Genomic DNA, 15,049 nt, shown 5'->3' with positions numbered 1-15,049 from the left:
AGAAGAGAAGCAATATCAATAAGCAGCAGCAAGGATTACACTATCATTGCTCACTTAGGACTGTTATATGTTGATCATCAAGCTTAGAAGCAGTGCCTGTGCCCTGTGGGGTCTTACTGCTCCTGAAGACAGCAATAGCAAGGGTCTTTTTTCAATTTTATTTAGTCAAAGATTTTTGACTTAATGGTTGGATTAAGTAGTTATCAGTATCTCTGGACTGAAGCTCTTGAATATGCAGTTTGAGGTAGTTCCATTTAATTCAATATGTACAATCTGCCTTGTGGGCAAGAAAGGTGACAGAATAAATATGAATTAGTAGCTGACAGAAGTGCTCTATGGGCTTACTGTTCAATTTCAGATGCACTTCAAGGCTCCAAAACTCTCTGGTTTCTAGCTGTTTTACAAACAATCTCTTCACCCATGCAGTACTCTCTGGTAAGGGCAGTAGTTTTAAGGAAACCCAGAAGACACTGTGTTCTCAGCATAGCTTCTAGCCTGACTTTACCTCTGGGGAGCAGGAAGAGGCTGAGCTGGGCTGTCCTCAGAGCTGTTTGCAAGCTGTTCGCAGTGACAGTTGCTGATGATTCATCTGACACAGCAATCAACAGTCCCCAAACTTGCCTTTAAACAAACCTGTCCAAAACAAAGAAAGGGGACCCTCACACACACAATGGTATATGTGCTAATGACAGATCTCTAGGAGAGTAATCTAGGCTTCAGAGTCCTCTTGATCAAGTGATTAGGTATGCTTGCCTGAGGTTAGGCAGCAAGCTGGTCTCAGCTCAGGGGACCCCTGTTCCACTGCTGTGCTCACAGGACAAGAGCATGCTGGCTCGTCCATATGTGGGGATGTATAAATGCCTGTTTATAACTTGGTTTTGCAGGTTGGTAACAAAGCCAAATGCACAAGGTTGCCATTCTTCCTATGGTAATGGCACACTGTCACCACCAGCAATTTGACTTAAACATTGTTCTAGTTTGAAAAAGAAACTCAGTCCTTTCTTATTTATGGCAGTAACACAAGAAGTCACAAATTTGCATGTATGTAACCTTTGAAAGTTATTTCAGTAAACATTTGCTGGAAACATCCCATATGGGTGATACCTTTCACAAATGGTTGATATTATGCTACCTAATCAAGCTTTTATTTGGTGATAATAAAAGTCAAGAGACGGTAAGGCCAATCTGGAGGTATGCATCCCAGTGGAGTGACAGCCCAGCTGACATTGCAATGTATGAAAATAAAAGACCTCAGAGGAGGGAAGATTGATGCTGTTTGCCTTCTGCACTTGATAGTAGTGGAAGGAAAGTGGGTGATTGATGAAGTCTAAGATGTATTAATGAAGGAAGCCTGTACTACTCATCAAGGATGTGGCTCATCAGTGAGTTGACAGTGGTTAGACATCACACTTGCATCTCTGGGAATTAAAAGTATCTGAACATGAGAGCCTACATAAGCACCTGGGAAAGACATCCACTCAAAATTAAGATCATTGATGTCTGTAACATAAAATGCAAAATGAAAAAAAAAAAAAAACCCAAACCAAAAACAAACCTAAGGAAGTTAGAACCTAAAAACGCCAAAAATGTGTCTACTGCACTCCCTCTCCCCTCCCTCCCCCCCCCCCCAAAAAAAAATCACATGAAAAGAGAACTAAAACTTGCAAGGAAAAAAAAAGAAACAAAAAGAAGTGCAAATGAACAGAGCAAACCTACTCTAGCTTGGTGCTGCAGGGGAGGCTTGTGGTTGTGAAAGCACACATGGCTCTGCCAGGCAAAACTTCCTTCCTTTACTTTTTTATAAGCTTTTAAACAAATATTAGTTATTCTTATTGGACTTGGGGGTGTAAATAGTTATCATCATAGGGGTATACTAAGTCCTTGAAGCTCTGTTGATTAGTATCACTTAAAGATGTAGCATATTACTTTTTTAAGTGAGCTTGAGCTTAAAAATACCTCACTCGTTCAAAAGCTTTTTTTTTTTTTCCTCTTCTCTTTCTCATCTTTTACATATTGGTGGATGAAGTCAGTGCTGGATGTTTACTTATATTTCTTTAAATACCAAGAAGACAACAAAAGATATTTAAAACATAATGCACACTGTACTTGATGGAGGTGGGAGGGAAAAGAACAGAAATGTGCCCTTTCTTTCTTGGGATGCATCAACTCACACACCTTCCTGAAAAAGACAAAAGGGCAAAGAAAAAAAAAGCCATGAGGAAAAAAAAAAATCCACAACAGAATCCTGCAGAGCTGTGTCACCTTCCACATCATATGAAAATACTTCTTCCAAAATTTGAGAGCATTTCTTAAGAGCCGTCAGAAGCGTTTTTTTTTTCCTTTTCAAAGCAAAGTTCCACCCTTGCTGTCTCTCTCTCTCTCTCTCAAAAAAAAAAAAAAAAAAAAAAAGTTTTGAGAATTTCACTTTTCTATTCACTGCAGTCCTGGCCAAAGTAAAGCCCTCTTTTACATTGACGTCAAGATCTTTACTAAGATTAGGGTTTCATTTCTCTATTGCAGCAATTAGCCAGGGAATGTATAAAAGGCTTCAGGGAAGCAAGCAAGGACTCCAGAGGGGAAAGCACTTTGCACCACAGACAGATAGCAAGAGAGAGGGCGAGAGGAGGAAGGCAGGGACAGAAAGAGGGAGGGAGGGAGGGGAGAGAGAGACAGGGAAAGACAGAGAGAGAGGGACAGAGGAAGGAACAGAAAGTTTATGTACATAGACCTTTTTAAAAAAAGTATTGTTGCACCTGGTAGCTAGCTGGAGTGGCACAGAAATGAGAGGTCTGTGCGGGGCTTAAATAGCTGGGAAACAATGGGATAGTGCAGGAAAGTTAACAATTAACAGTCTCAGCTTAAATTTTGTAACTGCAGGGAATTGGAAACACAGCTGCCTCTCTCTTCAACAAAATCAGAAGGTCTCCTGGTTTAGGGAAGAATTTTTGTTAACGTCTTAGTTTCTGAGAAATAAAAAGCAGCTTTGAATTGAATGGGTATCATGCAGTTAACCAGGCTGCTCTTATTTAACTATCTCTGCTTGTTTTAAAGGGAGAAACAGCCAGAGGGATAATGGGGCTTTCAAAATGCTTTCTACTTTATTTTTTTAAATGAGGACACAGGGCAAAAAAAAAAAAAAAAAGGAGTGGAAGGCATCCGGGTGAAGAAAAGCAGCGAGGAAGATGGGTCTGCTAAGTGTGGATTTGCTGATCACGCTTCAGATCTTGCCAGTTTTTTTCTCCAACTGCCTCTTCCTTGCCCTGTACGACTCGGTGATCCTCTTGAAGCACATGGTGCTGTTCCTGAGCCGCTCCAAGGCTGCGCGTGGCGAGTGGCGGAGGATGCTCACCTCGGAGGGGCTGCGCTGCGTCTGGAACAGCTTCCTCCTGGACGCCTACAAGCAGGTGGGTGCGCGACGGGTCCCCCACGCAGCCCGCCGGTCCAGGGCTGTGCTGAGCCTGCCCTGTAGAGCTTCAGCCCACGGGGGACACAGCCCAAGCTGGGGCCAAGGCTTAGCTCGGGCATGGGGGACTGGCGTCCGCCTGCCCTGCCACCCTCTCCATGGGCTGCCATGACTGTGCCATTTGGCCGTGCCTCAGTTTCCCCACCGGTGCAAATAACCCTCTTCATGCTCATAGATCTGCATTTGAGAACAATTAAATAATGTTCTAGGTCTTTTTAAAGAAGTTGTTTAGTTGCTTGCCATGTAGATCCTTGGAGACTGTATGTAGACTGCATCTCCAGATAACACCTATCTGTGTAGAGCTCTATTTGTGTAGCACATAATTACTTTATTTCAAGAATGAAAATGAGCTTGTATCGTTACACTGGCATTTTCTCTTACTCATATGCCAATTTTTGCATTGGAGGAAGCATCCAGGTACAACTGTGCAGAGAGGAACAGTGAGCATTTTTTCCAGGGATAGTGGGCCATGCCAGAGATTAAAAATGAACTTGACTAGCTGAGGGACAGCTGCCTGCTGATTTAAGTTAATAAAGCTCATAACAATTATGCAATATGTACCTTTTTTTTTTTTTTTTTTTTTTTTTTCCTTTTTAAGTTTTGTACAAACACTGCCCAGGTCTCATGAAGTAGTTATAGTTCCCTTTTATAGACTGAAAGCAAGGACCCAAAAAGATGAAAATTCTCACACAGGCCACCCAGTCAGTAAGTAGAATTAATTCAGAGCCCTGTGGCTTCCAAAACAGTGCCCTGTCTGTTAGAATGAGTTGTCTTTATTTAGACCGTCTAATTTAACATGCCCCATCTAATTTAACATGCCCCATCTGATGCCATGAGGTCGTAGGGGGTCCTGTCCAGGCAATAGCTCAATATCTTCTGAAAGATTTCTTTTTGTGCCAGCTTTCCCCTCTTTATCTGTTTTTGCTCCCCCACAATGGCTTTTGTATTCACTCTTACCTAGATATGGGTAGAAGTGTTTTGTTGGATTTGTGATACGGGATAAAAACTGCCTAGCCTAAAATTCATTCATGGGCATGTTATTTTTTTAGTGTAAGACATATAAATAATATTACATCTTGCCAAATGGGTCAACCTCTTATTAGCACTGTAAGAATCAGCCAGCTGGCTACCCAAATAAAGTAATGTTGAATACTGAAGCTCACTATTTTTCTAGCTCTTCTAGTATCTTTTTTTAGTCTCTTCATGGACATTAGGTAAGTAATTTTTTTGGTGCCCTTGTTGAGCCACACAGTAAGCACAGCTGTTCCCATTTTGCGAGCAAGGCAGGAGAGGTAACATGCAACTTGGTCATGGCTCCAGTTCCTGCATCTGTGATCTGTATATGGGCCAGGGACTGGAAAGGTGTGAAGCTGTAAGGAACCTCATGTTGATGAAAGCTCTTCAATTTCATTCTGCTTTGGGATTTCATCAGCTAGTTCTGATGCCAGCCCTTGATTCTACAGAGGGGATGGCTCTGTGCTATTTTTGGTTTTGGCAATGGAACACATTGAACTTAGGTATCGGAAAGCTCTCCCTTATCACCTTTAAATGACTTTGTTTGTTTATGTCAGTGAGGCTTTAAGGTCCCTACAAAAAATTCTTGGCCTCAGTGAACTCAGGAGAAAAATTCATATAAACTTCAAAGTAAACAGATTTTATAATGTTGTACCAAAAAAGAGGCAAAAATCCATTCATACCATGCATCCTTAAGGAAGAACTAATTGATCCCAGCAATTTTTTTCTTCATAGAATTATGGGCCAGGTCATAAGGTCTTTGGAAAACCTGACTGTCACAGAGATAAAGAATAACAGTAAAAAATCCAATTCTTAAAGGCAACAATAAATTGAGCAGTAGTGGGTGACGGAGAAGAGTTTTTGCTTTCATAATAGTGGGGAGTTTTCTACTGCTTCTGTAAGGAGGAGAAAGAAAAAAATGGAAATTTCTATGGTAGGATTGAAAAAATTTCAAATATATCTTGTTTCGCAGCATAAATATAGAAAAAGCACACACACAGCATGTTCTTCCTTAAAATATCTTTTCTTAAATCCTGAATGGGATCATCCAATTGTAATATCTTAGTCTTAGTCAATTAGGACGGGTAGGAAGAGAAATTATGAAATCAGGATATTAAACAGCATTGTGAAATGTAGTCTCTTTTACAATCATGATTGCTTATTGCTCTAGTTTTCTAGTTGAAATCAAGCATTAGCACAGTACTTCAGCATGTGCTTAAGTTCATTCCATTCAGGATTATTTATGATATAATCACCATTTTTCAGATAGAAAATCTGAATTGCAGATGGTTGAGGTAGACCAAAGCTAGCTTGCCAGATAGCAGAGTGCTCTGGGTCAGAACAATAATTACACTTGGTTGTACGATGTTGTGTATCACTTACATGGAACTCTTCCTGACAACATTTCATAGCATTTTGTAGAAGACTACTTTATATAGAGTTCATGAACAGTAGAAAATTTCTGGAAACCATTCCAGAAAAGTTCTCTGAATAGATATTGATTTCTAGATTAAATTTATTCCAAAAATAAATCTATTCTGCCATAGAAGCACACAAACTATTCCAGAATTAAATGATTTTCTTTTAAGAGTAATGTGTACAAGAGGTGATTTTGGAAGAGCTGAAAAAGTATGTATCTGAAAATAGCTATTGTGATAACACTTCTCTTCTAGTGAAAGCTTTGAATATCTTGCACAAATTTCAACATGCTTTTTTTCTGCTTTTTGTTGTTATTAAGTATTATTGCACAAAATATTTTGGTAGGACATTTATTTCATAGGCAAGATAACCAGGCAAGAATTGAAGATTTTAACCTGTTCAGTGGGTGAATGATGCAGTCTGATAAATTGTATATGCAAATACTCAACATTCTCCTTATTGGAACATTTTATATGACTTCCTCACATTTTACTGTCTCAGTGAAATCAAAATACTTGAGCATTTGTTTGCTTTCTTATGTACATTTTAGCAGTGATTAATATATTGCTTTTTACTTCTCAAGCTCTGAGTTCAGTATCTATCACATCCAGTGTTGATATTGTGTACCCTGCACCCCTTTATCATTTATGCATCCTCCTCCTTCTATTCTTTCCCGAGAAACAATTATGTTTTATGTTATGGCAAGGGAATCTTTTAAGATAAGATTAGTTATCATAATAGGGATAAACAGAGGCAATAGTCAAGCTATAATAACCATATAATTGAAATTGTGCAAATATGGTGATATTTTACTATTTAGATATTATTTTTTAATTTACTGTTATTCTTTACAGAAATGATGAGTGGATTGACTTCTGAAGAGCAAGTCATGTATGTATAAGTGTGTGTGCATTTATAGAATCTCATGTGTGTGTATATATGAAGATATATACGTGTGCATTTATGTGTACATAGGCACACATTTATGTTTATAAATACATAAATGCACATAAGCATACCTCCTTGGCTCTTTCAGGAGTCAGTCCACTATACCTGTATGTCTGCATATATACATAGATGTATATGTATATGCACCCATATGTATGTATGCAGCCATAGATATGGTTGCAACTATCCCCATATGTAGGAGTTTAAAAAAAAAATAAAATAAAATAAAAAGATTTTGGGAGGGTATTCAAATACCCGCACCTTTATAGAAGCCATCTGTACAAATGCCAATGAAATCTTTTTTTTCGTCCCACAACATATATATTGAACTTGCTACATAACTTACAGAAAGCCAGAGAAAAAGCTGGAAAAGCTTTTTTTTCTTCTTCTTTTTAAAAGCGTTGTGTGTATTTTAAATGTTTTTTTTTTACTCAGTAAGTTCTGAGCTTTAGTACTGGGATGAATCTACTCACCAGGATTCTAGAAGAAAAGAAATTATCTCAATATGCTTTTTAAATGGCCACAAGAGGAATTTCCCACACCAGTGGCAAGTGTGGAGATGCTGAGCAGTCATGCAGTGCCAGGGGCAAGTTTTGTGCCAGTCCTGGCCAGTGCTGGGGCTGGAGGCTTGAACTAGTGGGTGCCCAGCACAGTGCTCTTCAGGACAAGAGCTCGGCTAGGGATCTCTTTAATGCTCCCTGCTCCCTGGAGCAGCCGAGGGATGAGCCCAGAGGAGTATCATACCGTGAGCATGCGGGTACTTGTGTGCGCAGGTACCTGGCGGTGCTCGGGGGGACACCAGGATCTCAGCAGGTGGTTGGTACCAGGGAGCTCCATCATTTTGCCATCTCTCAGAAGGGCCAAGCAAGCTCTGGCAAGGCAGAATTGAGCGAAAGTTGGACATAGGATCCCTGCTGCAGAGCACAGGCCCATCTCTGGAGAGAGGAGCAAGCGCATTGATTGAGTAAATGAGTGGTGAGACCTTTCTGAGGCATTCTGAGGAGGCACAAGCAAACTTCCAGAGACACCTCTGGCTACTTATGCATGCCTAATGGGTACATTTATTTTTAAAAACACTATTATGTAAAGCAGGATAGCCTGAAGAGCTGCCATAGCTTTTGATAAGGTAAGTGTATGCTATGCAATGTTATCACAAGCAGTATGTGAAAAGTAATATAAGGACATGATCTTTTACCTGTTCTTCAGCAGCCTAGTGCCTCTGCTTTTGGGAGATGTCTTTTAACAGTTGGAACAAAGGCACAACCCTTCTATGCTTATCACTTGTAATTATTTTGCCTGGCAAGATAAGGAGGTATCTTTCCCCACTTTTCACTATAATGAAGGGAATTTGTGAAGTAAATGTTGTCCTGAAGAGCTTGGATTGTATAGCTTCATAGTTTTGAACCAGACATTGTGTGGTATTAAAAATATTTAATTGGTTTTACAAAGTTCAGAGTTAGCAGAATTGTTTTCATTGACATTTTCAAATAAAAACAGTCATGAAAGAAGTGGAAAAAAAACAAAACAAAACCACAATTAAAACCTTTCCTGCAGTGCTTGGAACCTAAATTCAACAGGATTTGTGCTCGTCATTGCCATTATTATTAAAACTTTGTCATTATTATTAATACATAATCATGTTTGTTATAGTAGTGTCCAGGGACCAACCTAGATCAGGGACCTATTGTACTAGGCAATGTCCAAAACAAGAGAAGCAGACAGTCTGTCCCAAGGAGCTTACAGTTTAAACATTCAAGGCAAACAAAGGATACCAAAAAGGAATATAATAATTCCTGCTCAGCATGAGATCTAAACCTGGCCATCTTATTTTGCAGATCTAGCTTCTCCCACACCATCTCTATAAATTCCTCAATTTTCATCCCTGTGTGCAAAAGAAAAAAAAATCTTGAACTGACTGAAAGGACTGCTTCCCTCTTTGTGAAATCTTTACGAAAACCGACTCAAGCTGTGGTAGCCACAGACTATTACAGCTATGTTGCATCAGGCAGGAAAAGGATTCTATCCAGTCCTTTCACCCCATCTCTACTTCTCCAATCAAACCATTTCTGTGAATTTATACAATGCTAAAGCTGAGGAAAAAGAATAAATAAACATTCAAATTAGCTTCAAATATCACTCAGGTGTTCATTGCCCAGACAGAGGTGACTAACAAGAAAGGTGAATGCTTCTGGCACCTCTGGAAAGTGTCCACAAGGGCAGCAGATGCTTCAGGACCCTGATACACTTGACTGTGGCTCCCCATAGACCATGCTCCCCTCTTCAAAGAGCATTAGGAGCTTGCTACAGACTGCCTAAACACAGGAACTAAACTTTTCCTTTTTCTGTTATAAAAGAGTGCAAGGCAAAAGGCTCCTTTATGCTTCCCCTCTGGTATGCATGCTCATTTGTGGGACTAGCAGATTTTAAGGAGGACAGCTTTTGACCAGTTATTTTTATCTGGACTGTGTCCTTTTAATTTTTCTCCCTGCATCAACTTCACACACCTGTTCCTAAGTACTCTGGAAGAACTCTAGTAAATTCCAGTATTTGCTCTCCAATTTGGCTACTCAGGTTTCTCAAAGCAAACTGCCACCTGCTTATGATAAATGAGGAGTTCCCATTCATACAGACTGCACTTTTTTTTTTTGTCCACCGCACAATTCTGGGTCATGTAAATAAAGAAAACAAAAACAATAATATGTATACTTCTGCAGCCAGAATCAGATTATGATTTGGATGAAGCACTGAGGAATATCAGGCTCTTAGGAGGCTATATTTAGCTGAATGGAATCAAATCAAAGCAAAGCAGAGAATTTGAAAAAGAGAAAAAAGCTCAAGGGATTAAATTCATAACCAGTTGCTGGACTCCAGTCCTGAACACAGCATGTCTGTATTTAAATGGCTAATATCACAGACTGCTAATTGTCTGGCAACACCTGTTTTCCTTAGGGGCTTGACATAGACTGATGAGTCTGCTGAATTGTTTGAAAATCCTTCATACAGGGAATGAAAGCCGTATTCCAATGCACAGGATCCCAGGAGGGTTTTGCTAGAGCTGATAAAAGCAAAGCAATAAAGATAAAAAGGTAAATGAGGAGGTGATGCTTTGTCCATGGGGCTTTTCCTAGGCCTCATGGAGACTGTACAACAAGGTTACCAGTATGTGCTATTTCTAGCCTGTAGTTCACGAATAGCACTTTCTTTCCCACTCCCAAGTCTCCTTGATTTTGCGATCTGCATGCTAAAGCATCAGTAACCTTGTTGCCTTTCGCTTTGCGTGCAAGCTCCGGGACGGAGAGGCAACATCCAGCCTGTCAAGCAAATGAAGCTCACCCAAATGATGTGGATTACTGCCTTAGTGTAGGGTTGGGGCTTGCCATGGGTAATGGCCAGACTGGCTCTCATGTTCTGCTGGCCAACCTTGCTTGCCCTGGGCAGGCTGCGCAGGAGGGAAATGCCTGGTTTCCACCTCAGCTAGGGATCCAGAAGGCCAGTATTACATGCTGGAATACTCGTGCACATAAGTACGTGATTATAGAAATGCTGGATCGCGTGTGAGGGAAATTCTGCTAGTTTGTTTCTCAGAATTTATATTTTGCCTGCCTTTGTGTAAGATTTCAAAAGCGGTTTGGCTGAATACATGTTTTTTTGTTTGTTTTTTCATTGTGTTGATTTTCTTTTCCAAGAGCTATTTTTTATTTCAATAAGTAACAACAAAGAAGACAGCCAAGGCCCACAATGCAGATGATCAGCAAAGATGATATTGTCATCCTGTAATCTGTTCCCGAGCAGGGTGAAATAAAGAGTCCCTTTGGGAATGTCAGTGCTTCATCAAGACCAATTAGTGGAGATGCTGCTGCTTATGTTTAAACATTAACGACTGGGCAGGGCTGGATTTTGGAGTGCCTGACACTGGCATGGAACAAGGCACCGACCTGATTATTCCTTTGCAAGAGCAGAAAATGCCTTGTGAATGCCTGCTTGGCAAGGGTGTCTCATTAAGGGGGAAAAAAAAAAACCCACAAGTACTCCTAGAAACAAAAATTAATGTGATAGGTAACCTGCAGCCATGAGACTTGCTTTGTGGCTGTAGGAAATAAAGAGAAACCTCTACAAGGTGACATAAAACACATTTGTTGTTTATTTCCTATTTTTCTCTGGATTTTTTTTTTCTTTTTTTTTTTGGTTAATAAGTCAGAGTGACAGGATACAAACTTGCATTTTTGGAGGACAGTAAAAGACATCGACATGCTTGGTATCAATGTTAAATGATGCTTGAAGGGCGTTCCCATGCGAATGTTCATCAGTGGGAGTTGCTTTATTGGTCTGTTCCTCTGGGGAACCAGTTTGCAAACTTGTCTAGGAAAAGCAGGATTTGGTAAACCTGAGCGAATACTTGGTAATGAGCCTCTCTTTTTGCATAAGTAGGCTGTGGTTTCTCAACTAAAGATTGTAGTGTTTGTTAGAGTATATTCAGTCAAAACAGCTTTGCTAAAATAAAAACCAGAACAACAGGGGAAACAGCTGCTTGGCTGCTGTTGTCTCCTGAGCAGTTCTCTTCATTGTTCAGTTTTATTTTCTTCTGTCCTTTTTACCTTTAATTTTCTTGTTCTCTGAAGGTTGCCAACAAATATCAGAAACTCAAAGCGTATTGCTTAATTGTGATTTACGAGATAAATCACATGTTATTACTTCTTTTCCTTGACTGGATGAGTATACACTCCTAAGTACTGAAATAAATTATTCATCCAGAGAGTGGGTGTAGCACAGATACTTGCATGTCAGGCTTTGCCCAAAAGACATATTTTGGGCAACCTGCCTTGGCAGCAGCAAAACAACTAAGCTTTCTAGGTAGAGGCATCTAGAGTTTGTACCAGATATATACAATGTGCCCCTGTTTGGTGCTCACCGACTTAAAATAAAATGCTGAGTTGTCTTTCTTGTCTGTAGACTGAATGTAGCCCTTGGTTAGTTATATCATCTCCAAATGATCTTGGCCACTGTACAAGATGCCCTGAAGGCATCCTGTTAGCCTCTGACTCTGGAGGTATTCAGAAGGCATCTCAGCATCTCCTGGGCACTCTGTTCAAGCTGCCCCTGCTTCAGCAGGGTGAGTTAGACCACCTGATCTCCAAAGGTCCCTTCCAGTGTCAACCATTCTATGATGCTTCTAGTATCTGATTGGTCAGTCAGTGGTACCTGATGTGTATAGTAGAATGAGCAGCGAACCAAAAATCAAGTATTTATTCAGTTTTTATGGAATTCTTATTTAGTTTTATTGACATCAGTAGGGATGTAACTCAAGAAAGAAGTGAATAAAATATAATGGACTTCCTGATTTGGTCCTGTATGTGTTCTTTCTAAACAGCATTTCTGCATATTATCAAGTATACGGGATTCAGAGAGAGGTAGAGGCAGGCAAATATGGCAAGAAAATTGTATTGTTGTAGTAGAGCTTGGTGTTGAGGACAGGTACATAGAAATTACTGTGGCAAGGCTCGTTAGAAACTAATTGTCATATGTAGTAATATTTTGTGGTTCTACAGTGAGTGTCAGTCAAGGATCTTGGAGCCCTCTGCAGGCCTCACTTTATTCTGGCAAACCCATTTGTGAGATGCATACGTTCTGTCTTCTTCCTATGGACAGGAAAATTAAAGTACTTTCAAGCAAAATGACTGTCTCACAACTGAGTATTGTGTTCTGGTTAGATCCTAGGGTAGAGCTAAAAAGAGTTAACTTCATCCTATTTTGACCATCATATAAACTTGCCTGGTTTTCTGCTTTTCCCTCAATCTTCTTCTAGAAAAATATTGCAGTAAAAGGAAACGTGTTACTCAGTCATTGATGAAATTACTGCAAAGTGGTTAGAAAACCCTTGGAGAGTGCAGCTTTCAGTGGTTTGTTGTCAAAACAGAACAGTGTATTGAGTCAGATACTGCAGAGATCTCTTTTGGATCTGGTACTCTCTATATCTTCATTCCTGGTGTCCAGGATTGAATTGAACACACATTTATGAAATCTGAAAACTTCTCCAAGGGGAGACGGGAAGGCATGCCCAGCAGGTATTGTGGCAGTCGGGAATACAATTCAGAATGATTTTGAAGAAATAGAACAAAAAATTGAAGAGGTAAGATGTAGTACAATGGGACCAAAAAAAATCGCTAGCTTTAGGCTAGACTGCTGAAATGCACAAATCCTTGATGGGGAGCAACTAGATGGGCAGAAAAGCACCAGCATTATAGCTGTCCTCAAGACCACCAGCAGTCAGCAGTGTTTATGGTGTTTTGGAAAAATCAAACACCTCCTGGAATGTATGGATAGGTGTCACCTCTGAGACACATAAACTAGCTATATCATTCTTTCCAGAATCAGTAAAACCTCTACAGAAGGAGAATCCAGTTTTGAATACTGCTCTTTAAGAAAGATGTGGAGCAAGTGGAGAAGGTCAGTGAAAAATAAAAATTATACCTCACTGGGTTATGAGGATATGAGGATACCTATAAGAGGAAGGGGAAGAAAACTGTCTATTCACGTCTGTAGTAGACAAGACAAAATGAGACATCTCAGGGCAAGTTTTCTAACAGTACGCTTAATGAAGTGCTATACCTGCCATATTTCCCTGCATCGGGAGTGGAAGGGGACTTGAAGCTTCCAGACAGCCAGGGAGACTGGGGACATCCTGAAGCTTCTTCTTTTGGTGATTTGATAAATCCAGGATTCCTTTCCTGGTTCCCATGTATGGAATAAACAGTACTATTTGAACAGGTGACTTCATTTATTTACGGAAAATTACCAAACAGATGCCGGAGAAGCAAGTAACAATAACTTTTTATGTTTTCATTTATTTTGCTATCAGGTCAAACTGGGAGGAGAAGCTCCAAACTCCAGTGTAATCCTCGTAGCCAATGGCAGTGATGGCAGTACTAACAGCTGGAAGACTGTTGGTGGGAAGTGTGGAACCAAATGCCACCTTCTGGATTTTGCCAACTCAGAGAGGCCACTGGTGGTCAACTTTGGTTCAGCTACCTGACCACCGTTCACAAACCAGCTGTCGGCCTTCAGCAAGCTGGTGGAGGAGTTCTCTGGTGTGGCTGACTTTCTGTTGGTCTACATTGATGAGGCTCACCCATCTGATGGCTGGGCTGCCCCTGGAATCTCCCCTTCTTCATTTGAAGTTAAGAAACACAAGAACCAGGAAGACCGATGTGCAGCCGCTCACCAGCTCCTAGAGCGGTTTTCCTTGCCACCTCAATGCCAAGTAGTTGCTGACTGCATGGACAACAATGCCAATGTGGCCTATGGGGTTTCATTTGAGAGAGTGTGCATTGTGCAGAGACAAAAAATTGCCTACCTGGGAGGCAAGGGCCCCTTTTTCTATAATCTCCAGGAGGTTCGGCTTTGGCTGGAACAAAATTTCAGCAAAAGATGAAATCCACTCTACAGAAGATATGTCAACAGATGTGTCCCTTTAAAGTATTGTAAAAGGGAAGAAAAAGAAATCATACTCTTGTTTGAGTAAGGCCTTTTGGATGACTGCAGGAGAACACATTTGATAACAAGGTCAAATGAACATAAACTAGGAAAGCAAAATAACAAAAAACTAACTCCACATAAATGTTAATTGTGCGCATAAAAATCCTACTCCTGCATTCCTTCTGGAACAGAAGAGGCTGCTGTGTAAAGGTGCTGCTGCTGAGCAGGACGGGTGGTGAGGTGAGCTCTGTCTCCATAAGGAGCAAGTTGCTTGAAGTGTTGGCCTGAGGGTGAGCCAGACACATTGTTTTGTAGAAGGCACCTTCCACAGAAAAGCAATGCAGTGTATTTCATCAGAGATACTTCCTTACCCTATTTTTCGCCAATGCAAACAACTTGGGAGGAGCCAGAGGGTTTGCAGTTAATTTGCATGGAAATGCAGTGGAGTGTGGCAATTGTCCTTCTCCTGTAGAGGTTTTATTGCTCAGAGACTACAGGAACCTGCAGTGCACCCTGCATGCAAACAGGCTGCTCAGATCAAGATGAAACATCATATGCTGATATTTATACTTTTTAGGGATGCCTGTCTGCACAATCACTATGTAATACGTTTGTACGTTTGCCTCCATGTGCCTGTTGAGAAAGATGTTAAAATCTATGGAGTTGGACCAAAAAGACAAAGACCCTAGTGATTCGCTTTGAAAACTGCAAAAGATGGACTATTTGTCACAA

General features: G+C 40.5%; 1 protein-coding gene across 1 annotated transcript; it reads left to right on the top strand.

The window, feature by feature from the left end:
- Positions 1 to 2,334: 2,334 nt before the first annotated feature.
- On the top strand, positions 2,335 to 14,567 carry DIO2 (iodothyronine deiodinase 2). Its single transcript, XM_010217309.2, is given in 3 exon segments — positions 2,335 to 3,404; positions 13,701 to 14,278; positions 14,280 to 14,567. Coding segments are annotated over 3 exon segments (837 nt in total). The 5' UTR covers positions 2,335 to 3,182; the 3' UTR covers positions 14,317 to 14,567.
- Positions 14,568 to 15,049: the final 482 nt, after the last annotated feature.

This window comes from Tinamus guttatus, unplaced genomic scaffold (genome assembly GCF_059628265.1).
Source record: "Tinamus guttatus ecotype Peru unplaced genomic scaffold, ASM5962826v1 Tinamus_guttatus_pri_ptg000327l, whole genome shotgun sequence".
Classification (NCBI taxonomy): Eukaryota; Metazoa; Chordata; class Aves; order Tinamiformes; family Tinamidae; genus Tinamus; species Tinamus guttatus.
The sequence above is the reverse complement of the archived record's forward strand: the minus strand, read 5'-3'. Positions and strand labels throughout refer to the sequence as shown.